This window comes from Cuculus canorus, chromosome 6, assembly GCF_017976375.1.
Source record: "Cuculus canorus isolate bCucCan1 chromosome 6, bCucCan1.pri, whole genome shotgun sequence".
Taxonomy (NCBI): domain Eukaryota; kingdom Metazoa; phylum Chordata; class Aves; order Cuculiformes; family Cuculidae; genus Cuculus; species Cuculus canorus.
Genome location: NC_071406.1, coordinates 31,756,380 through 31,779,850, shown reverse-complemented (window position 1 = coordinate 31,779,850; position 23,471 = coordinate 31,756,380). Strand labels below are relative to the sequence as shown.

Genomic DNA, 23,471 nt, shown 5'->3' with positions numbered 1-23,471 from the left:
CTCGCGGGGGCGTTGGGGGGAAAGGGGGTGAGCGGTGCAGGTGCCGCCCCCCCCCCCAAGTTGTTTGGCGCGGGACCGCCGCGCTGTTTGGGTCGTGGGATCGCTGGTGCACCCGGAGCGGCTCCCAAAGGGCTGTGCTTGATCCGAGCGCTGCGATGTTTGATGCTTGATTGACAGCCGACTGAACATGAGCCAGCAGTGTGCCCAGGGGGCCAAGGAGGCCAAAGGCATCTTGGCTTGTATCAGAAACAGCGTAGCCAGCAGGTCCAGGGGGGGGGTTATTCTGCCCCTGGACTCGGCCCTGGTGAGACCGCACCTCGAATACTGTGTTCAGTTCTGGGCCCCTCACCACAAGAAGGATGTTGAGGCTCTGGAGCGTGTCCAGAGAAGAGCAATGAAGCTGGTGAAGGGGCTGGAGAACAAGTCTTTTGAGGAGCGGCTGAGAGAGCTGGGGTTGTTTAGCCTGGAGAAGAGGAGGCTGAGGGGAGACCTTATTGCTCTCTACAACTACCTGAAAGGAGGTTGTGGAGAGGAGGGAGCTGGCCTCTTCTCCCAAGTGACAGGGGGCAGGACAAGAGGGAATGGCCTCAGGCTCCACCAGGGGAGGTTTGGACTAGATACCACAAAAAAAATTTTCACAGAAAGGGTCATGGGGCAATGGCAGAGGCTGCTCAGGGAGGTGGTTGATTCACCATCCCTGGAGGTCTCTAAAAGACAGGTAGACAAGGTGCTCAGGGACATGGTTTAGTGGCCAATAGGAATGGTTGGACTCGATGATCCAAGAGGTCTTTTCCAACCTGGTGATTCTGTGATTCTATGATTTTTTCCATGTTGTGTGATGCATATTGCAGCGTCTTAGGCAACCATGCAACCACTCAAGTCCATCTAAATCAGAAACTGGTGCAGCAGTTCTCACCCACATTGGCATATGCACGTCCAAATGAGATCAGAACCTCCTTTCCATTACTTCTAGCCATCTCTCTCGCTGAGCTTGTTAGACAAAACCGCTTTTTCATGCACGTAACCAGCAACTGGGTCTTCAGAGACTCGTGCTTTAAAGAGCCCAAAGGAAAATAACAAGACTTGAACTTGTGGTTTCAAAGATCCTTCTTAAGGATATAAAATAGCCTAAAGCAAGCCTTAGAAATAAGTTGAAATTAGAGAGAGTTCTAAAATACCTGCAATTTGTTTGCCAAAGTGATTGCCTCTGTGAAGCAGTCCAACCAGCTGCCCTAGGAATTTGCAAACATCCATTCTATAATAGGTTTGCCATAAAGGCTGTAACAATAACGTAGCATAAGACTTCAATAAAGTACAAATTCCAGTTTCATCGGCGCACCATGAGTTATTGGGTTAATTTTGTTTATGCCACGGCACTGCCAGTGAAATGGGTAATTGCTATGTGCAGAGTAAGCAGAGCACCTAAGTCATGCCGTCACAGCAATGCTTACATCAAGATTAGTGAGATGTAATGAAGAGGAGATACGCAGTTTCAGACAACTGAGTATTCTCAAAGACTTCAGAATATGTTATATCATGCAGCTGGCCCAATAAGATATGCCCACTAAGAACAAGAGCTGCTTTTCAAATGTTGACTCCTGCTCAGTCGACCTTCCATCTAGATTTGTAGCATTCTGAGCTGTGGATACTTCTGACAAAAAAAGTCGGAACTCTTTACTCTCTCCCACTGAGTCCCACTGTCTCTGCAGAATTGTAGACTGTACCATTTCTTCACTGTAACATAATTTCAAATATATCTGCCACAACAAAATACAACATGTAGAAAAGATTGGGTTTGTTGAGAGGCGTTCTTTGTGCATTTTGAAAAGCAAGCAGCATTCCAAGCATACCAAATGATCCACAGGAATAAAATGAAATAACTGCAATTAAGATGTTGTAAGTTCTTATAGCACATGGTGCCAAAAAGTAAATGACAGTGCTTATGTTTGTCCCTTTAGATGCTTGTGTGTCTTTACAAATGCTTTTCGAGACTGGAATTTGCTCGACTCCCCCTTTAAGGTTTGAAAACCAAATAAATCCTAAAAATGCTTCATGACATGCGTGTTATTGTAGTCTCAGTTATCTGTTTATATGATGCCATAGAAACATGTATGGCATTTAGAGAAGGGTATAATTGGCAGAACTCCACCCTGAGGACTTTGGATTTTACTTAGATACACCACCACAGAGAATGACAAACAAAGGGTGGAGAAGGGGGAACGGTAGGCTGAAGGTCACAACGGTACAGGATCACAGACTACGCTTATTACAAATGCATGCACCTGGTCATCAATTCCTGTATTTTAATTGTCCCAAAGGTGTTAGCATCATCATTCCCATTCTTTACAAGAATGTTTTCTCCTGCTTTCCTTAATTCCATTAATATCCATTACAAAGCTGGCTTTTTACAGTCCTTAGAGGCTTTAGTGAAGAGAGCAATTTCTTCTTGATCAGTTGTGCATTTGGCAAGTGTCACATTGATCAGAGCCATAGCTGTTTTAGGAAGCTAACCTTCTGGAAGAAGCTCAGTTTCCTCAAGAAGGGCTGATTTCAACCTAGGCCTGTCATGGAATTGATGTAGTTGATGCACAACATCATGAACCACACAGATGGAAGCTGAGGAAGGTCTGAGCCTTTTTCTCCATTTCTGATAACTTCTTTGACAAGACATAGATAAGGCAAACCCCTGATCTGTAGCACCAAAAAAGGCCTCAAAAAACACAAGGCAAATTCTGCCAAGCTGTTAAGCCTCTTTGTGGCATCACCATTCCACAGGACAGTATGTGCTTAAAGTAATGCAACAACACAAGCGAAACAAAGCCATACCTGAGCATCTTCAGTGTCCTGCAGTTCAAAAGTCATGGGGAAAGATCCAGGACTTCTGCATGCTGCCTCAGCTACTGCAGCCTTCAAGAAGCAAGAGCAAATCTGCCTGCAAAGGGGATAGTTGTTGTGCAACAAAAGGTATCTCATGGTTTCTCTAAAGGTTTTCAAATGGTGCAAAGGACACAGAATGATCTATAGATCAGAGGTACTCATTTGAAAATGATGTTACAATATATTCAGAGGCACAATAAAAGAGTTGATTTCCAAAGTGGATTTTGTAAGAAGATTTATTTTAATTAAGTGATTTCATGATGAAACATGGTCTTAAACAAAATAGAGATCAGTATGAAAATAAAATTATACACAGAAAAATCTTTTCCCCAAATGTTTTTGAATAACAGGAAATACAACACAGCAGTCCTGTATTTGACTGAGTAGATAATTATGCAAACCTGTGAGCAGTCAAACAGTATAGTACATTCTTGAAGCCAGGCACAACGAAACACCCTGTGTGTCTCTATAACACACTCAACACATTTCGTATCTGTTTCTCCCTGCTTCAGAAATAAAAGTGAAATGTAATGCAGTGTAAATGGAGAAAAGGACGTACACCACCTTAATGCTTGAAGCACATATTCCCCATTTGGTGTTTTGTGAAAGACATATACCAAATTCAGATGAAACTTAAAGTGGCTTGTAGAAAGATAGAAAAACTTGGTATTGTATCTGATATACAGTCTTGTGAACACTTAACTGAAAATATGGAAAGGATTAAAAAATACACCAGATGTGTTCTACTTAAAGCTTAGAAATAAATACGCGCTCTGTATTCTCAGTGCCTGAAATTCTTTAGAAACAAAGAACTTGGTATAAAATTATATCAAGTAGTTGTTAAAACTGAGGGAGATGCACCTATATACTTGTTAGATTCTGGATGCCTGCATCCCCACTACAAAAACTTGTAAAACTGTATGCACTTCCAAACATGCTGAATAACCCAAACTGTGGCCTCACAAGGGCAAGAAGTATCGACTGACTTGGGGGCATCAGTATTCCACACCATATCCCTCAGCACCTTCTTCTTCTCCAAAGCTTTCCCTTTCCATACTGTACCAGCCCTTACAAGTACAAATGTTCAGTCACTTATACAAAAAGCACCCTTGATGATCAGGATTCATGGATGCCCTCAAGGCTACACCATTCCAAGGAAAAACAGAGTACAAAGAAAAAGCATCCTCCTAAGATAATTTACATACTTAATATTATTATAATTCTTCATCCTTCCTGCAATGCTGATAATAAACAACAGTCTCCTGAGTGTTGCAGGCTCATTGCAGAAAAAATGTCCTACTACATGGAACTACTGAACCATTATGGTCCAACATACTAGGTGTAGTTTAGGACTTAAAAGTTTATATAAAACTCTTTACCGCATCGGTTACCACCTCGAAGAAGAAAACTTGCAAGGAATTACTCTTTTGACTCTTATACTGACTTATCTAGTAGTCTTGCCTTTCAGGTCACGACCCAGATCAGCTTTTTAGGCAAAGAACCAGGTGCTGAAATCTTCCTGCCCTCTTACACAGTATATTTTCTGACAATGCAATTAGAGTGTGAATGGAGTGAAGGATAGCATCAGCTTGGCCAACACTAACTAGATCATTGAGAATATTTTAATTACCTTAAATAAGCTTTACAAACACCCTATCAATCCTAAATGACAAAACGTTCTTTGTGGAAATTAATGGTTCTCACACAACCATAACACAAATTCCAGCCATAAAAATAATAATAAAAAAAAAAAATCAACATTTTCACGCATCCAAACGTTAGGGATTTGGCCCATCACGTGTGAAATGAAAGTCATCTTTGGTAATGATGATTTAACTTCTTATCAGATGCTGTTTCTCTTGCCAAACACAGGTAGTAATAAGTACAATAATTATACAAATAAGAGTAAAGAGGACTTCCAGACTCCCCCTTGTTTTCTTTAGAGACTTTCATTTTCCTAAGAGTAGTCCAAATAAAAAATAAACCCCAAACCCATAAAACAAGAAAAAACAACATAGAAATAAGTTTTCTGATTGTGTACTTTTGATTTTCAAAACCTAGTAATTAGGTAAAGTATGTCTTGCATTTGCACTAATGTATTTTTTGATGACTAGTCATTTTTCCTGGGTACATTATCATAGACTAATTTTCTAGCAAAAAGTATCTCCTTTTGTATATGTAGTGGTCAGCATAGCTCACTGTCCTGCTCCCTACTTGCAGTCTCTTTTTCTGGCCTGACTCTTTCAGTCTTGTCTTCTTTCTAGTAGTATTCCATGGTTGCATTTTGAATGTCCTATCTGCTGTGTGGAACCATCATATCTTATCATTACAGCACCTACAATTACATTCCTTCCTTAGCATTATTTATGAAGCTTCAGAGATTTATGTGCTTACTCATACAGTAATCTATTCTAAAATTACTCAGCTCCAATGTCTGACTGCAGTCAGCATGGCAATCAAATATGAAGTCTCAGCAAAATCTTCTGTTATTGACCTGATTTATACTGCTAGATGAGTATTTCTAACAATAAAAACTGTAATTCTCATTTAAAATGAGTGGTGCAAAACAGTCCATGGAGTTTGTAAGGAGCTGCTTGTATTGCAGTTAGCTGGCAATGCAGATATGAACACGCTTTTAGATTAAACCAGTTCAAGAACTCTACAACAAAGCCTCCATCCGTGGAAAGCACTGTCCTCACTACAGCAATAAATCACCTGCCACCACAATTTCTGGATCAGCACTCACCTGCCTCCCTACAAGAGCTCCTCACCCTTCCAGCCAACAGCCTGCAGCCGCCCATGGGGGCTCAGAAATTCTGGCAATAGGAAACATTGCAAGAATCCCCTTCCTCATTATTAATTTTGTAAAAGCAAAATGAAAGGACGTTTTACCCTTTGATACCTAATCAGCTGTTTTCAAAAAGGTTTTATGACTATTTTTCTTAAATGTCAGGATAACTGTGATCCTATTGACTGTCAGGACGAAAGAGAGCTGTTCTCAGTGCAATGGAGACCAGTTTAATTCTTGATGAAAAAAATAAACAAACCCATTCTAATACTATAGCTACTGTCAGCGTAGGTGGGCGGCAATTGTCTCTGGGTGATTGTAGGATTATGTGCAATTAAAAGGGGAGAGGACGGCCAGCCTTTGGCAGGCAGCCCAGAATAAGGGAGACTAGAGTTTTGTGAAGTTTTGTAGGTCTATATGTTTAAAAGCTGATTACATTGATGTCAGCACAAAACTATGTTAAAGTAGTGGAACAATACACCTCCTGAGTGCTTAGCAACAGCCCTCAAAGTATACAAGGTTTCTTCTAGAAGGCACGGAGCAAGAAGTTTCCTCATATCTTTAAGAGGTTTGTCAGAATATATCTGTAGTTAAATTTTTATTATTTTTGTTCTGCAACGTAATCTCTACCTGCGTTTGGTACAGAAAGGAAACAAGTTCAAAATTCCAATTATTGCCTTAGAAGGAGGCTAATCAATGAGTGTAAGTAATTATTTCACATAGTCCTGTAGCAGTATTTTAACTTCATTTTAATACAATGATTGTAACCATTCCAGTGGAGTCTTTGATTGTCATCCTTTTACCTACAGTCAGGAGGAGCCTTTCTAAGCAGTGACCAGGAGGTCATTACGTTATTGATATTAAATAGAACTCTAGAATTAATTATGAGTTTTACCTATGGCATAACATGGCTCTGAGCAAAGCCTATGAAGTAGAGCCCTAAATGAAGTTTCAGTGTGAACACCACCTTTCTTTACAATAAAAGTATTTTAGAAAAATGCTTGAATAAAAAACTTTCATAGCAGTGAATGTTTTAAATAGTAGTAGTCTGGTGCTGAAACTAGTCAATCCGAAACCAAACAGAAGCACTATGAAGCTTGTGGTCTATTTGAAAGAGATGCAAAGCAAACCAACACACACTGTCAAAATTGTGTGTTTATATGGTCAGCTTTATAATTTTGTATACTGCAAAAAGTGGGTTGTAAAAAGGCTTTTAACCTTACTGGCTTTACAATAAAGTTATTTTCCCTTACTATTTACCTAATGTATATTTATTTTTCCAGCAAACACGCAATTTAAAATTCAAACCCTTAAACTTTCTTTTAATTGTAAAATATTTAAGCAAAAAGTTTGACTAGTCTGACAGCAGCCACTGTGGTTGCACTAATAAAACTGCAAAGGAGTTTTTACTTGCAGTTGGTGAGCTAGTCAAACCAGAGCATTTCTGCAGCTCTGTTTCGTACTGCACAATTGAGCCAAAATGCAAACAGTTTAAGCAGCCAGGTTTGAGTAACTATCCTGAAACTTTGCTTGGAGTTCAGTTTCTCATCCAAAGGATGAGAAGAGGAAACTGCAGTAGTGGTTAAGTATTAGTACTTCAAGGTTAATGTTAAAGCTTAACTCTGTAATCTTATGACTGGAGACCAAACTTATTGCTCAATTCCCGTTAGTACTAACAGGAACAAATTACTCCTCCACATAAAAACAATAGCAAGAAAAAAAAATAGTGTAGTTTAATACAAATAATTGTCATGCTGAAGACAATTAACTTGCTTTATGTGATGGGAGATGAACTTACACATGCAATTGAAACACAGCTGCCGCAGATTCCCCTTTTGTGAGCAGTTTCCTTAGTCCCGAGACAGTATCTTGCAAGCATCTCTGTAAAGCTCTGCAGCTACCACTGCAGAAATTCTGTAAACATCTGCAATTAATACTGCTGAGATTACACTTAGCAACCAGATGATACCATTCTGAATACTTCAGAACGAAGCTTTTTTCTTATTACTTTTAAAAGGATTAAAAATACATATGAAACCACAAAACTATTTTCTTTCCTATAATTTTAAGCTGGACAAACTACAAGTTCAGTATTCTGCCAGTTTAACTCATGCCAAAAACTTTGTCTGATGTCCTGCCAGCACCCTGCTGCCAGTTTCCCTGAAGATTACATATATTCACCATACATGACATGAGGTTAACTGCTTCAGTCTGGAGCGTATGTGGTGCCCAGCAGGCCTGTGTACACTGATGGGCTTCACCCTAGATACTCTCTAAGTCATATTAAAACCTTTTATGGTAGCTTCACAACAATGATAATGAAAACTATGTTTAAAAACAAACAAAAAAAAAGCAATTATTTGATGGAATACTAAGGAAAAACAGCAGGCGGGGGTGGGGGGAAAGGTTTACTTCTGGACAGCAGGACTGCAAGTTAAATTAGATTTTATTTTGGATTAAAGGAGGCTTTCCCATGTTACGCTGCAGGGTGCTGCTGACAGTGTGACAGAGGTAGCAGATGGCTGTCTCCTGCTTGCTGTGGGCAAAAACACCGCTGCCCCAGCTGCTGCTGGCTTGCAGACACTGCATGGGTAACCGTTTGCTACAGTAGGTGCCACATCGCATACTTTCATTGATTACAATAATTTCCCATGTATTTAGAGGTGTTATTGCTAAATTGACTGCTAGCAGCACAAGGTAACCAAAGCACATCTCTGCTTGGCCAGGATGCTGGGACCTGGGAACAGGTAAGCCTGGCCCTGGGGCACCAGGGACAGAGATAGAGGTCACTGGCATGCACTGTGCAGCCAGGGGACCTGCTAGCTTCTTTTTGGCTGTCAACACATGGCTTCGCTTCCTGGCAGAGCAGGAAACACCAGCACCTCACGTTAACTCTTACAAGCACCTCCCCAGCCAGACTCTGCTGCAGGTTAAGTTAGTGCAAGCTGTCATCACACTGTAGCTGAAGGGAATCTCTTGTCTGCTTCAGGCTGACTGACCAGCTTTTTTTCCTCCCTAAGTGCAAAGCTCCTTAGCACCATCTGGAAGAGCTCTGAGGAGATACAGAGCTTTCACAAAGCTGCCTCAACCTTTTTTTCTCTGGACCATTCCCTGCCACCGCACGTCCTAAGCCAAAGCACTATGGTCACCTGTGCAGTCATGTGCACTTGGGATGCATCTAAGGGGAATGGTTTCCCACACCGAAGAGACAATATTCCACAAAGTAACCATGAGGTGCGAGTATCTGAGAAAGCTCAGGCTTCCTTTCCTACACACCCTTCCCTACTGATCTCTTCAGAGCTGCAGCATCCCTTACATCATCACTAAGAGCCAGCCAAGTCCTTTTGACACCATAGGAAGCCATATCTCAGTAGCTAACTCCTCATCACATTAAAACAGCATTTTCCTAGAGTCTCCCAGGTGGTATTAGCAGCAAAGGAGGAAGAAGCAGCTTCTCAGTCTCTCTTGGCCTTCACGCTACAGGGATTCTGGACATTTTTAACTTTTAACTGACAGCTGCCCCCCTGGTAAGCCTGCCACATCTTTACAGAATACCAGATCATCATGACTGATTTAAATTATTTTTACATGCATAAATACAGAACAAATAGGTGCAGTAGATATATGTAAACAAAAATTATCAAGATGCATTTATTGGTTTAGTTTTGTACAAAAGCATAACTTAAAAGGCAGACTAGTATAAACTTACTTTGTGCCAAATATTTAAACTTTTCATTCCAAAGAATTTCTGGTTCAAAACTTATAGATACAGTTTCCTCCTGGGAAATCTCCTTTTAATACGACAGTAACCCAATATTGTAAAATCAAAATTCTGCAGTCCTTCAACCAATCAAATCAATGCTTCGAGTGCCGGAGTTTTACCTACTCAGTGAATGGATCATATGGAACATGAGCCATGCTGGAGTGGCCTGATGAAAAGTTGGTTTGCCTATTGCTCATCCGTGTTCTGGAAAAATATGTGCATTAGGATCTGTGACATGCAATCTTAGCAAAGACTGAATAATATACGTGTAAAAATAGGGTGACACTTTTGGATTTTTCTTTGCTACTTCATACCATCCAGAAGTAGCATAAGAAAACCTATGTTACTTAAGCGAGTCCCAGATGTCATGCAGAAGCTCAATTGTTCTTGAAATAAAAGAATGCTTTTGCTCTGATTTTGCAAGTGAGTTTTCCTTTGCACAGGCAACCTTTTCTCAGTATGACTGAAGGGTGTCCTCAGTCTTTGCTGCCACCACCACAGCTGCACCTGCCTTCTGACTTGGAGGGTGGAGTGGCAGTCTTTGCTGATGACATCTCCACGTGTTCGCCTCTGTTGGAAAAAACCAAGAACAAGCAGGATACCTCCCTGAGATGCCCCTTGAGAGTCTCCGAAGTGAGAACACGAGTTCAAAAGCTACTTCTCCCACAGAACAGGGCTTGCTGCACTTCAGTGCTATCAAGAAGACTAGCACAAAGCTAGATTCATGTTCTTGTCATCCAGTATCCAAGTGCAACTTCCTGAAACTTTAAAATGTGGTGGATGCACTGCGTGGCAGCAGCTGTACAAGAAACAGTGCACAGCTGCGCAAGTGTTCCACAAGACCATCTGGAGGAAAGGACCAAAATGGATGCGCGCAAGCAAAATTAAGCATAAAGAAATAGGTGCTCATGCAGTGCTTGATATGCCATAAAAACTCTTTCAAATAACATTGATAAGAAAACTATTTATCAGTGAAAAAGCAAGAATGGACACTATGAACAGTTTACATCTTGTAGGCGTTCATCGATATGGGGCAGTGGCATTATGACCAGTGGCTCACCTTAAAGTAGGTCACTCGTGGGGTTCTATATAAGCTAGTGTTTTATGGTGCTGTACAAATAAAAAGTTGTGGGGAGCATATGAAATATCCGTATTAAACTCCACTGCATTGAGTTATCCAATGCATGAAAAATGACCCAGATGCATTTAAAATAAATGCATGTTACAATATCACATATAGTATTATAAAATTATTACTTATGTGCACAGTCCTGATATCAAGAGACATGGCACTGTGAAGAAAGCCTGGTTCATAAGCATTTTTACAGATATTTGATAGTGATGCAGTTTGCTATCAGTCAGATCGTAATGTCCCTTCAACTTTGGTACATTCAGTGCAAAATATTCTTGGGAGTTTTTTACTCATATAAAAATAAAAGGCATTTTTTTCCCTTGAGAGTGCTTAAAGAATAAACACTAGCAGAATGTCTGTTCAAGCATGGAAAGTGACAAAAACAGAAATAATGTTTTCGTTTGCTTGTTCCTGTTTACACTCTAAGAAACATAATTAATGAACCTATAAAAATAAACAGAAGTCACTGTGTTAGGGTTTTTTTTCCTGATATGCTGTGATAAATTGCTAGTTTCTTCTTAAAATATTTTCCATGCAGTATAAAGCATAAAATCAGTCTTATGAAGTTATTAAGTTCATTATAACAGCTCATCTTTTGTCATATACACCACTGGCAAACATATTTCCACAAACCTCCTTAATGCAAGCCATTGTTGTATCCTTTCTTGCTGACTTTCCTTCCAATTCAGTTCTGGCCCAGGAACTTGGGCTGTATGGTGCACACCATGCAGCCACTTGTAGTCTTAGGTAAAGCAAATATTGGATATGCTATTATAACAGATGGCATAAAGTAATGTACCTTCATGAATTAAAAAAAAAAATAACCTATTGTATGATTTGTCTGGTAATTTGTGTAGGTAAAGGGCTGAAAGATTTCACATTTTGACTTGATTTTTCTATTCAATAACTTTGATGAAATCCAGTTTTCAGGTACGTGTCAGTTTTGTTGTAGCCAGGTTGATCAGATTGTGGTTCTGGTTTGCTCAGAACATAAGAAGTTTGGCCATCCTGAAGAACCATGGATTGCAAGACTTGATCTTCCCTGAACATCAGGCACACTCTAGTTTAATTCTGCCACTACCACAATGCTTTTTAATTGCTTCCACAAGCTCTTTCATGGAACCTCCTTATTCGAATTGCACCATGAAACAATTTTCCTCTAAGAAATCCAATACAAACGTTCATTCATTCTTTGAGAAGACAGATCCACAAGTCCAATGAGCTGGGCACTGTGGTTTGTTTATCACTCAAGTCCAAAAGTACTTGTCTCTTCAACTGCTGTCAACAGTTTTTCATATAACATAGAGAATGATGGATAAGGGGGAAGGTCCAGGCGATTGAAACAAGTGTGAGCCCTGAAGGAGAGAAAAAAAAAAAAGAGAAGTAGTACATTATTTTAGAAGTTCAAAAGAGAACACACAGACTAGTATGCGCTTGCATACAGATGGGCAGATAGTAGTCTTTCAGAAGACTTTGTTCTGTCAAATGATGTTTTCCAGCTGAACAGGTAGTGAGGCTTAATCTACTTTCTTCTAAATAAAATAAGCCAGTAAGAAGCATTTATGAAGGTTTTTAGATATATACTGACAGCCCAAAAGGCATAGGATAAATTTTATCCCATAAACGTGCATGAGAAAAGAAAGATATAGCATGGTACAATTCAAATGGTCCTGTCTGAAATCTTGGCTTTAAATATATCTTCTGAGAAGTTGGGTTTCGTTTTTTTTTTTTTTTTTTTGTACTGATGATACTTGAATACTTCATTTGTAGTCATAAACAAGATATTTAAGTACACTGAATATGCACAAGATTTTAGATTTGACCAAATATTACAAAATACTCTAGATAGGAAACCCCCCATTAGTAAAGGACAGACAAATTAGATGGTCGTCCTTCTCGATTTCCTTGGCATATGGATCATGTTCTTGGGAAGTTACTGCTCGTGCTCATTTACACTATGTACATATCTGGCCCTGCAAGCCAACAATCTTTAGAATAATACTTTTTGTAATTACAGAAAACTATGCGTGTACGTGTAGCATACCACCCTGTTTTCTTAAGAGGACAACCATGTGGTTTATTTCTCAGTTTCCAAAGTCTATCTACCTCGGTTTTCGGACACTTGGAACTGAAAGCTCTTCCAGGGAGTGAAAAGGGAGATAATTAAGGTTTCTCCTCGTAGCATTGCTTGACCTCAGGACAGGCTAAGGATAATACTTTCTAAAACACTGCAGTGGATGCATAACTATTAATGTGATGGGTTCTTGAGGAAGAAGTGATGGGAAGAGAAGCTGGAGGAGGCATCTTTTCTGCTTTGAAGCTTTGTACCAAAGCCTCACTTCAGACTGATTTTAGGGGATAAAAACCTTTTGGTATTTTGGCAGGTATCTGTTTACAAATACTTTATTCTTTTACAGTAAAACAGAGTTATTTAAATAAATCACAGAGTTATTTAAATACACACCAGGTGAAGACAAGACCTTTCCTGCAGGGGCCTGCCCTTCATCAGTATTAAGGGTAAATGTATGTCAATGGGAGGACTGAACAAACTCCGTCTTCACAGCAAGTGCAACCCCTTCTTTAACCTAACTACTCCCAGAAATCTGTGTGTCTACAGCAGACCTGTACTGGGCTTCCTCTGAGCCAGAGAGTGCTGCCTTCCATAGGAGCAGATTTATTAATTGCTGTTTTAAGTGGCTGTCAGCTCCCAGCTGTGGAGGTGGAACATGAAGTGAAGTGGGTTAATCTCGTTTGTTAAAAACATAAAAGAGTCCATTACAAACCCTCAGTGTGAAACACTCACAGTTACACCCTTATAGTGTCATAAAAACAGGAGGCTGAAGAAATGTATACACAGCACAGAAGGTCACGCTATTATTATAGACACAGTCCAAACATCAAATACGCAACCACTCAAAAAAACATTGAATTTTGTGCCCTCCCCAAACACACTACGCTTAGAAGTACACTGCTAGCACATGCTGTATAGCAGAGAGGGTTATAAACTGGAGAGGGGCAGATTTAGACTAGATATAAGGAGGAATTTCTTCACCGTGAGGGTGGTGAGGCCCTGGCCCGGGTTGCCCGGGAAAGCTGTGTCTGCCCCATCCCTGGAGGTGTTCAAGGCCAGGTTGGATGGGGCCTTGGGCAGCCTGGTCTGGTGGGAGGTGTCCCTGCCCATGGCAGGGGAGTTGGAACTGGATGACCTTTAAGATGCCTTCCAACCCAAACTATTCTATGATTCCCCACCCTGTGTTCCACGGGCCTGGCAAAATTTCTCAACCCTTCCATCCCTCTCAGGTTTCTGAAGGAAAGCTTTCTTTGTACGCCTAGTTTGCCTTTCAAAAAAAAATGTACAAAGTAATGTGGGTAACACAGATTAAATTATTGCATTTCCTACACTTTTTTTTTTAAAAAAAAAGAAAAAACAAACAAACAAAATTCCCTTTTAAAGACAGAGACTGATTTAGACACAGGAGCAAATGGGTAACTGGAACTTAGTGATCCCTGGAGTTCAGTGTAGAGTCTTAGGCAATTAACAGTCTAACCACATGCTTCTACTGCACAGTGCTGACAGCCACTCATTAGAACTATGGATCATGCTGTGTGGGCCGTAAAACCGCAAATTATAAAAGGCATACTGTATAATTAGCAAGGGAATCATTATAAACTGGTTTAATAGTAAGTCGGCATGTTGTTTACATTTATTAAGAGAACTGAGTTTTATCTTAATTTTGAGGACAATTTTGCAGTCATCTACTTTGGAAAACCAAGTCATTAAAAAAGACAAAACCTTAAGATCCATGTCTTGTGAGGGAACACAGGCCTGTCTCACCCTAGCAAGTACCTTTTTAAGTCTTAAAGAAGAAACTCAGGGTTTTTTACCTCTGGACAGTATTTTCCCACTCCAGCATTTCAAACTATATAGGCAGTAACTGTTATCTTCCCGACCTCACATTTTCTAATAACATCAAAAAAACTCTTGGTCCCTGAAGCCTCGCTTCCCAATTAACCTTTCCTTCATTTGGATTACAGTAGTAAAATAGAGTGACTTAGGGTTAGAATCCAGCAGACACAAGTGCTATTTGCATGTGAATCATCACATGCACATATATAATGTATAGCAGAGGACCTGGCGCACAACCAGTTTCTCACAATGTAAGTGAATTGAAAGAGTAACAATCCCTCCAATGACTCAGTGTCATGTACCTCACAGTGCAAAGAAGGGAGTAGAAATGGCGTCAGGGATAGTAGCAGTTAAGCTAAACCTGTAATAATGAAACTTGGCAGGCCCTTTTACATGCTGCTGACTTACTATTGTAAAGGACAGCGATACAAGCTAGGCAACCTGACATGCGCCTCACAGAAATCTCACTGTTTTGGTTCAGCAGAACTGATTACACAGCTGTCAGAACAGTGGGAACTAGGTAAACATTGAGTCAATACTTTTGTGTTTATATTCACAGCTGTTTAGACCACAATTTTATACCTAAGTAACTGTATTAGTTGCCTTCTGTGTCTCAAAATCAGGAAGAAATGGAGATGGGTATTTTTATGTGTTTTCAGCAGTGCAGTGTTTTTTTTAGAAACAGAGGAAGAAATATAAAATCCACTGACTTGTTGATCCTAGCTTTTGCCACCCTCACACCAAGTATTATTAGATTTCACCAGCACTCACACTGAAATCAAAAGAGCAATTTGTAAAGTATAACAGAGCTACAAGTGAGCGAGGGTGCTTTAACACAAATGCTTTAGTTATCTGAGAATCAGTAGGAGTCACAGAGTCCTAGGGCAGCACTCTCAGCAGATCCAGCCATGAGTTTATACACACATGGCTTGTTTGGAAATCTCGTGGAAGTTTGCTACTTGGGGTCGTTGTTAACTGTGTCTTACCATCAAACCAGTACTACTTGCTGTTTCAACAGAGACTTTGAAGGTGGTGAAACCCAGGCTGAAGCTACACTGCTCACAGGAACTAGATATCAAAAATGCAAACACTCCTTTCTGCTTAGGGCTTTGCCTATTTAAACATAAACGTTGACGATCATTTATCTTTTATGAGATCAAAGTTCCACATATGAATGCCAGGAATTGCCAGCTCATGACAACTGTTCGATGCTTGTCATATGCAGTTGTTTATTTTAACCAAACAAGTGTGTTGCTAATTTAGCTTAATTCTCACACTTGTATGTCAAAACTATCCAAATAGATAAAAATCAAATATTTCCTAAGCAAGGGAATCAGAAATGAAATTTCAAGAGCATGACAGCATTCTCCTAAATGTGAAGAGCTACCATTTCTCCTGTGCTTGCTGAACCCCCTACAGGAGCAAAGATTCTCGACACATTTCTCCCTGCTGCTCTACAGGAAGTACTTTTATTCTGCAGTTCATTACAGCAGGGCTCTATGTAACCTTCTCAGAGGAAATTCTGAGTCTCCTGTTCAGGCACGTCCTGACCTTTTCCACACTGCAAGTTGAGCTTTTTAGTGCCAGAAATTCCAGCATTAGAGAATATATGGAAAATCTCCCACAATCTCTTTTCTTACTTAAGCTCACAAGGGAATTTTATATGTTGAAACCAGAAATTATTAAAAAAAAAAAAAATCAAAGCTTTTTCTTTTTAATCAGAAGCAAAGCTAGTCCATAGGTCAATCACAATCAAACTGTGAAGAAGACCTACCTGGCTACAAGGTGTTACTAGGCTCCCAGAAGATTATTAGAATATTTGATTGGAAATAGCAATTTCCAGAATTTGCTTATCTTTAATCTTTAGTTGCCTGGCTCTCCTTTGTGCTGTAAACTGGCAAGATGGCTTTTGTTTGCAGGCCACCTGCTGTGCCTGTGGATTTCACAGTGCCACTCCTGCATCTTTGACTTTCTCTTTATGGTCCAAATGGCAGGAGCCAGCCCAACAGATGCCTCTGACTTTATGCTGGGAGAAAAAGGAGCTAAGGGGTTTTGGTCAGAGTAACGCTCCAAGTGCCTGACAGCCACCTTGTGTCTAAAAAAAAAACAAGAGGTTGAATGCAAGCTGTTCCTGAGGAATCTTTTTAAAGAGGAATAGGCTAGGGGTAGGATTCAATTTCCTACATGGAACTACTATCACAGGCTATGAGCAGCATACTAAAACTGAGATCTGATTAGGTTGTTAGTTCACCCACACTCCATACACACTAATCTGAATTTCTAACCACTGTCAACTCATTCTAGAGGCTAAAGAATTATAGATCTGGATGCAAGGAAATCTTCTAGAAACATAACAGCCTGATCACAATATTAAAAAAGGCTTGAATATGGCATTTTTTGTCAATGATGCTAAAAGATGTTTTGTACAATCATAGGTCATTTGTCTCGCCCTGGTGTTGTTGTATCAGTCTTTGAAAACAACTATTTTTCTTGTTTTTCCAAACAGGAAAATTTTGAAAAGCATTTTTGTTCTTTAAGCTTCTCATCCTTACTTCTCCAACCCCACCACTGCACAATTTAAATACTGCCTCTTTTCTGCAAGGCCTTGTACAACTGAACTCCTGCTTTCGTATCTGGACCCTCACATCTTCCTTTACCTTTTTCAAATACTCCCTACTTGTTCTCTTTGAAATCTTCAGCTTCTCTCATCTCTGTGCTGCCTCTTAAGTCAAATGACTCCTTCCTCAAAATACGCTTCTTCTGCAGTTCATAACTTTTCTCTTCCACGTTTGTTAACGCTCTAGACATCAAAGCATCAGAACTACATAATTAAACTATACTGTAAAGGCTACATGTGTCTAATCAAAAAGGTTGATATTAACTTTCACTCAAAGTCACAAGAACTACTTAATTTTAATTCACATTGATCTTTGTCCTAAGCGATGAACTGCATGTTAAGGAAATAAATACTTGCACATTTAAAAAAAAAATAACAAATGAAATTCAGAAGTGATTATCATTCTAATATAATTTTCCACAAAAAAAGGCATTACAGTATGGATGTCAGTCACAGACTGCTTTGTCCATCTTATGAGGGAAAACATGGAATTCAACAACAAACGGATACATTGGACACTGGAACAACATAGGAACATACTTTCGTGTACAGCATATTATATTTGCATATTGCTGAGGGGCATGGTTTAGGGATTGTTAGGAATGGTTGGACGCGATGATCCAGTGGGTCCTTTCCAACCTAGTGATTCTGTGATTCTATGATATTCCATTAAAAGTTGCTTGTCTTTCTTAAACAGCTTGACCATTATCCCAGTTACTGGTATCCTAAAATATTTCTATCATCAGTATACACACAGTTGTACCTTGGAAGAGCAGTGATCTTCCCCCACTTCTCTACGCAGAACCTCCTTGGACCATTGCTCCCCCGTAGAGAGGCAAATCCTTCATAAGGTATGCTCGATGTGCCTGTAACAAACTGCCAGCACAAACGAAACATCACAGATAGTGGATACACAGATGGTATGGGTTAGAAATTTATTTCTATCAACATACCCACTGAAGTCCAAATTCTTATGTAAAAGCATTTGCAGAATAATGAAATCTGTGAGGTGAAAGTGCTGCTTTAAATGCAGGATCAGGGAAAAACAGACCATTTCCTAATAGGGGTCTTTAAGAGACAACTTATCAGATTAATTTCCTTCAAAGTAATCACACTACATAAATACTGTAGAATAATACACTGTTAATAGAAAGTTACTGAAACTTAGTTCTAAGTGAGTTTTTTCTGACTGTCTTTATTGTGTATTATGAGGAACTGATAGAAAAGTAATCATGTATGATAATGGCTTTGTCTTAAGCCTTTTTGGCTACATGGATTTCAATAACTTTATTAACCATTACTAAAAACTGCAAGAAAAAGACTAAATTCTGAACGTTAGGTAGAATCCCCACTGACATTTGCTGAAATGCTGTCTGTTGAGCAGATTTAGTTAGAACATGTCGTGAAAATATGAAACATTTTTGACAGATCAGGGGCTACTTAGTTTTTAACAATCAGAACATGATAAAAACTTTTGTCTAACACATATGATAAGAACATATAAGCAGACATTTCTGACTCTCCATCAAATTAGATGACCTGCGCTGCTTTTTACAGAACTTTTTAAGTACGTAAGCAGTTAAAAAAAGAAAATCTAGCCTCTAATTTTAATGATGTGCGCTGTTTCTACAGAGGTCAGCTTATTTCTCACCTGTAAAAGTCTTAGTCGTTGTTCATTGTTGAACCTTTCCACAGCAGCCCAGAACCACCGAATTACAATGTGATTGTCATGATAACCTGTTAAAACAAGAAGAGCCTTTATACCTTTAGGTGCTACAGAAGTGGTTGACAGAATAGTTAGTAAGCTTTTCCTACTTAGGCCCTGGTCACAATAATGCCATATTTCTTATCCAACTGCAGCAAAAGACAGGAGGTGAGAAAAGAGTACTCCTAAATCACTTAAAAATCTTAAAGGAATTAATTTCCTATGACAAAAAGGAATGAAACCTCTTTTGCTGGGGTTTCCTCCATTAATTGATCACTAACAGGAATGCCAGTTCTTGAAATATTCCAATGCTGTCTTATCTATATATCTAAAGCCACAACCGATGCTGCAACTGTCTCTCTTAAAGTAGTTTACAAATCTTCCATTGCTCTCAAATAATCTCAACCGCCAGCCTGCGGTTACTGGGATTACTTCTAATTTCCAACCATTTCTGAGAATGGAAAAGCGGTGGAACCTACTAGGAATGGTTACCATTCCCATTTGTCTCCAGTGCCTGGGCAGTACTCTACTAGCAGGTGGGTTGGGCACCGTATTTTCTGTGGGCAAAACTGTTCTGTTTCACTGTCCAGACAAAAATAGTAAAGAAAGAGCTGCATGGGGAAGAAAGAAAGCAAACTAAAATGGACAAATGACCTTCTCCTAATGCAAACCACAGAAATTCAGAAGATAGTGAAGATGTATCTCATGGGACGGATCTTTACTGTCTTAGAAACTGGCTAATTCCAGCCCCCCCTCTCCCCCCCAAACACTGTCAGTGAACGATACAAAATTAAGGTTACCTCCTCTATATTCTGTATTATTTCTCCAGTCGCTCAAGTCAATTTCTGCTGTTCCAGCTATAACTAGTTCCAGTTCTCTGGCATCAAACACAGACACGAGCCTAGCATCAACCACCTGTAAAAGGAAATAAAATGCATACCAGTAATTCTTTGTTTATCGATTTTTATGTCCCCATAAAAGACATTTATCAGTAACATTTCTCTCACCAATTGAAAGAAATAGGTTTCTTGTCTTTTTGAAGGCAAATAAATGGACTTTTTCTTATGCTGCAATTCCACTCAGTTTCATTAGAGGATCACAGTGATTGGGAGAGAATTTTATTGGCAAACAATATCAAATTATTTCATGACAAATTAAGTTCAATACATTCAACTTAATCGTCCACATTAAAACCAGTAGGAGAGAAATATCTTGAAATACACTCAGTCTACTGTGCTACAATGAGCACGGCATGCGCACAGAAAACCCCAAAGACTCTGAAAAAACAGATCAGTCACTTCAGCAAGCTTTCACTGATAGTCATGCAAATAGGGATCAGTACTATCTTCCTATTTAAACATTTATAACCATAGTGTTTAAGTCAATGACTTACAATGATTTTATACACACATACCCAACACCTGTAAGGACACTTCAATTTAAATACGTATCAGGAACTCTATATTTAGGAAATATATATGAGGAGGAAAATATTTTCAGAGGATAAAGGAAGAAAGTAAATTTCATTTTGGAGGTTTTTACCTCATAGAAGCCACGAACTAGACTTTCTGTTTGTTGTACAACCCCTCTCTCAATTCTCCATTTCACCATTCTTTCTATGTATTCTTTCTTGTTCTTTTCAGTGACTGGGATGTTGGCACCTCCTGGCTTTAATTCCCGTTCTGTGATCTTAAGAAAAATGACCAAGTATTATACAGACAAGTATTATAAAGTCTAATAAAGACAAAAGAAATAATTATAATAATTTATACTTCTACATTGAAGTGATTCCTGCAAAGCACTAGCCAAGACTGACTTCAGCAAACTGGAATATGTGAAATAAAAGAACACACAAGAAATCTCTTTTTTTTTTTGTTATAAAACCATATTTTAAATCTCATTTAGTCTGAACAATCTTCATATTTAGTATGAAGAATAAGTTGAGAAGAAGAAACAATCTTTACAGTCCTTGAAGTAGTGAAGTCTTCTAAACAATGTTGCAACAAAGGTTTTGTAATACCTGCGAATGCTAACTCTGCTGCAATTAAACTCAGGTAAACTACCTCCAGCACAGCAATCCAAAATTTTCATATTTCAGATAGTCTCCAGAAAATCTCCTTAACCAGAAAGACATGTTTGACCGGCTACAAATAATAATTGCTCCTTAGATTTCAACAGTGTTTTCATCAAACAGAACTTTATAAAAACAAGTTCAAAATAGCACAGAATGACACTCAATTCTTCTTTCCAAATATATATTTATGTACAAGTAGAAGACACAAAGGAAATTAGATTAAGAATCTTGCACACCTGTCCAAAAACTTCTTCATTTACAGTAAACGTAAGATCTAGTATATCATGTATATCGTTATCTTTCATCCACTGCAAACTCTGGTGAAACTCTTCATCGAGATATTCCAGGTCACTCAGGTCACAGAGTCTAACATAAACCAGAAGAAAACATACAAATACAGATGAGGGCAGTAGTGTTTGTTCAGTACCAAATCTCAGACAGACAGTCCTGAAAAACAGACTGAAAATCAGAGCCAAGAGAAAAATCAGTAGAATAAAGAAGACAGTACTTCAAATCTCTGGGTTTTTGCCTAGTAATAGCAGTTACTGTGTAACAAAATGATTTTACTTAATATACAAAACTCCAGAATTTATTAATTTGAAGACACATTTCTTTTTAAGCTTATGGTGAGTCTGTATTCCTGTGAAGAATATTTTAGAACCATGAAAATAGATTGAAGAGACAAAAAATTAAAATCATAACAGAAATGGTAAGTTGTTATACCAAGCAACTGCCATCCTTTAATGTTTATGTGACTACATTGCCACCTCTCTTGTCTCTTCATTGTGCAAAGAAGGCTTACTATAGGAATATCTTTTTACTTTTTGCCCTTACCTGCTCCTTCTTTTACAAATCCTACCTGTAAGCCAACCGCCCCTTGCTGTCTTTAACAGTTACTACTCCAAGCTTTGAACATGTCAGCTGTTAAAAGTATTTAATACAGTGGTGGCAATTTCTGCCATTCGTCTTAACTCCTTAAATCCTGTTCTGTGAACAAAGGACGCAGGGGCCATTTGCTAAGTAAAGTGCTCTTCAGCTGCAGGATTCCCTGCCTGCTTCTATGCTTGGGTCTATGTAAAGTCAAAAGAAAGCCCTGTGCTTTTAGTTGGGTGCTCAATTGTAATTTAAGTGACATCCTGCAGTAACAGCCCCTTCATCAAAGCTGATGGATTGGGCACAATGTCCCATCAGCAGAGGTAGTCTGGATGGCTCATTAGTTCTGAGGAAAGCAAAGGTCCAGGGCTTAGATGAGGAAGTTGCCTGAATTAGGCTGTGCACAAAGGTGGTTGCCCCATCACTTTTAATTTTATGGTTTAGAGAATCACTAAATTAAATATTAATTTAATTTGGCAGTCACACAATATTAGTATTAGAAGTTCATCTGGGGTAAGTCCGCATTCTTATTAAAATGATGCTCTCAGCATTTAGGTACTTCTAAAATATACATGCAATAGTTGTGGATGCATTACTCCACACCGCTGTGATGTTTTATACAAAAAAATACCCTTCCAGAGTTCTCAAAAACAGCTTTCAAATGAAGGACAAAAGATGAAGCACCTTAGGTTCATTAGGTCTTAACTTCCAGGCGTGATGAGCAAGTGCAGCTCAGTTTCAGCCAGAACAGCAGTAGCAGTTCTAAAAACAAACACTGAAGTATATCAGAGTAAAGCTCCTCAAAATAGAGATGGCCAACAATCAATCTACCCCTGAGAATGGGTCATGTAGTCTAAGTGACAAAGTGATTCATATCCTATCCTGTGCGTCATTACAAGGCAAATGAATAAGAACTCTATTAATATCTGGGATAAATCCACTGTATTTCATTGTAAAACTTCAAATGTAAGATTTTGTAGAAGAAAGCTGAACATTGCTAAAACTAAACATAGAGGTTTTCACACAGATCAGAAAAAACATTCTGAGTTATTAGGTAACTGGCCAATAAACATAATCATAAATAAGTAAATGAAATTATTAAATTATCAATTATCTATTATTAAATCATCAATTATCAAATTACCAATTATCAAGTCTTCTTTGATGATAAAACACCACAAACCAAAATGGCATCATCCACGGGGAAGGGAGCAAACAAAAAAGGAGACAGAACAATTCTACTCACATTCGGAGAAGAGCTTTATAAAAGGGTCGTGTAAAAAAGGCATCCAGCAAATACTGATGTATCAGAGCAAGACCAAGAATTCGACCACTAAACCTGAACCTGGAAGAGAAAGAGTTACAACCTTTATACTGAAACTTTGCGGTTTGTACACTGCTCTGTCACCAAAACTTATGCATATTTCCAAACAGCATTTTTAAATTGGCTAGTTATGTCTAAATTGTGGTATTTTTGTTTTTTTGGTTTTTGTTTTTTTTTTCTAGTGTTTCTTTAACATTCTCAGTAAGGCACAGAAAAAATGCAAGTCTGCAGGGTGTGGAAAATCCCTCAGATGCCTAAGTGGAACTTCTCAGAAATGTCGAATCCATCTTAGCCCAATCAGCCCCTGCCAGAGCAGCTTCTTTATAAAAGCGTATCTTCCAAAATCATAGCCACTGTCTATTTTCTTTAGACACCCCATAAAGGATTAACTTGGGGCCAAATGTTTTTCTC

At 39.0% G+C, this 23,471-nt stretch overlaps 1 protein-coding gene across 5 annotated transcripts in view; it reads right to left on the bottom strand.

The window, feature by feature from the left end:
- Positions 1 to 3,102: 3,102 nt before the first annotated feature.
- HECW2 (HECT, C2 and WW domain containing E3 ubiquitin protein ligase 2) overlaps positions 3,103 to 23,471 on the bottom strand; it is a 175,476-nt gene continuing 155,107 nt past the window's right edge. For 3 of the 5 annotated variants that reach the window (XM_054070636.1, XM_054070637.1, XM_054070641.1), the window contains 7 exons: positions 22,983 to 23,081; positions 21,100 to 21,322; positions 20,332 to 20,478; positions 19,590 to 19,704; positions 18,736 to 18,821; positions 17,848 to 17,960; positions 3,103 to 11,915 (listed from right to left, as the gene is read on the bottom strand). In XM_054070636.1, coding sequence (XP_053926611.1) covers positions 11,804 to 11,915; positions 17,848 to 17,960; positions 18,736 to 18,821; positions 19,590 to 19,704; positions 20,332 to 20,478; positions 21,100 to 21,322; positions 22,983 to 23,081 — 895 coding nt within the window. In that variant the 3' untranslated portion in view covers positions 3,103 to 11,803. The remainder of the gene's footprint in view (positions 11,916 to 17,847; positions 17,961 to 18,735; positions 18,822 to 19,589; positions 19,705 to 20,331; positions 20,479 to 21,099; positions 21,323 to 22,982; positions 23,082 to 23,471) is intronic. The other 2 variants (XM_054070638.1, XM_054070640.1) reach the window with 1 other exon arrangement.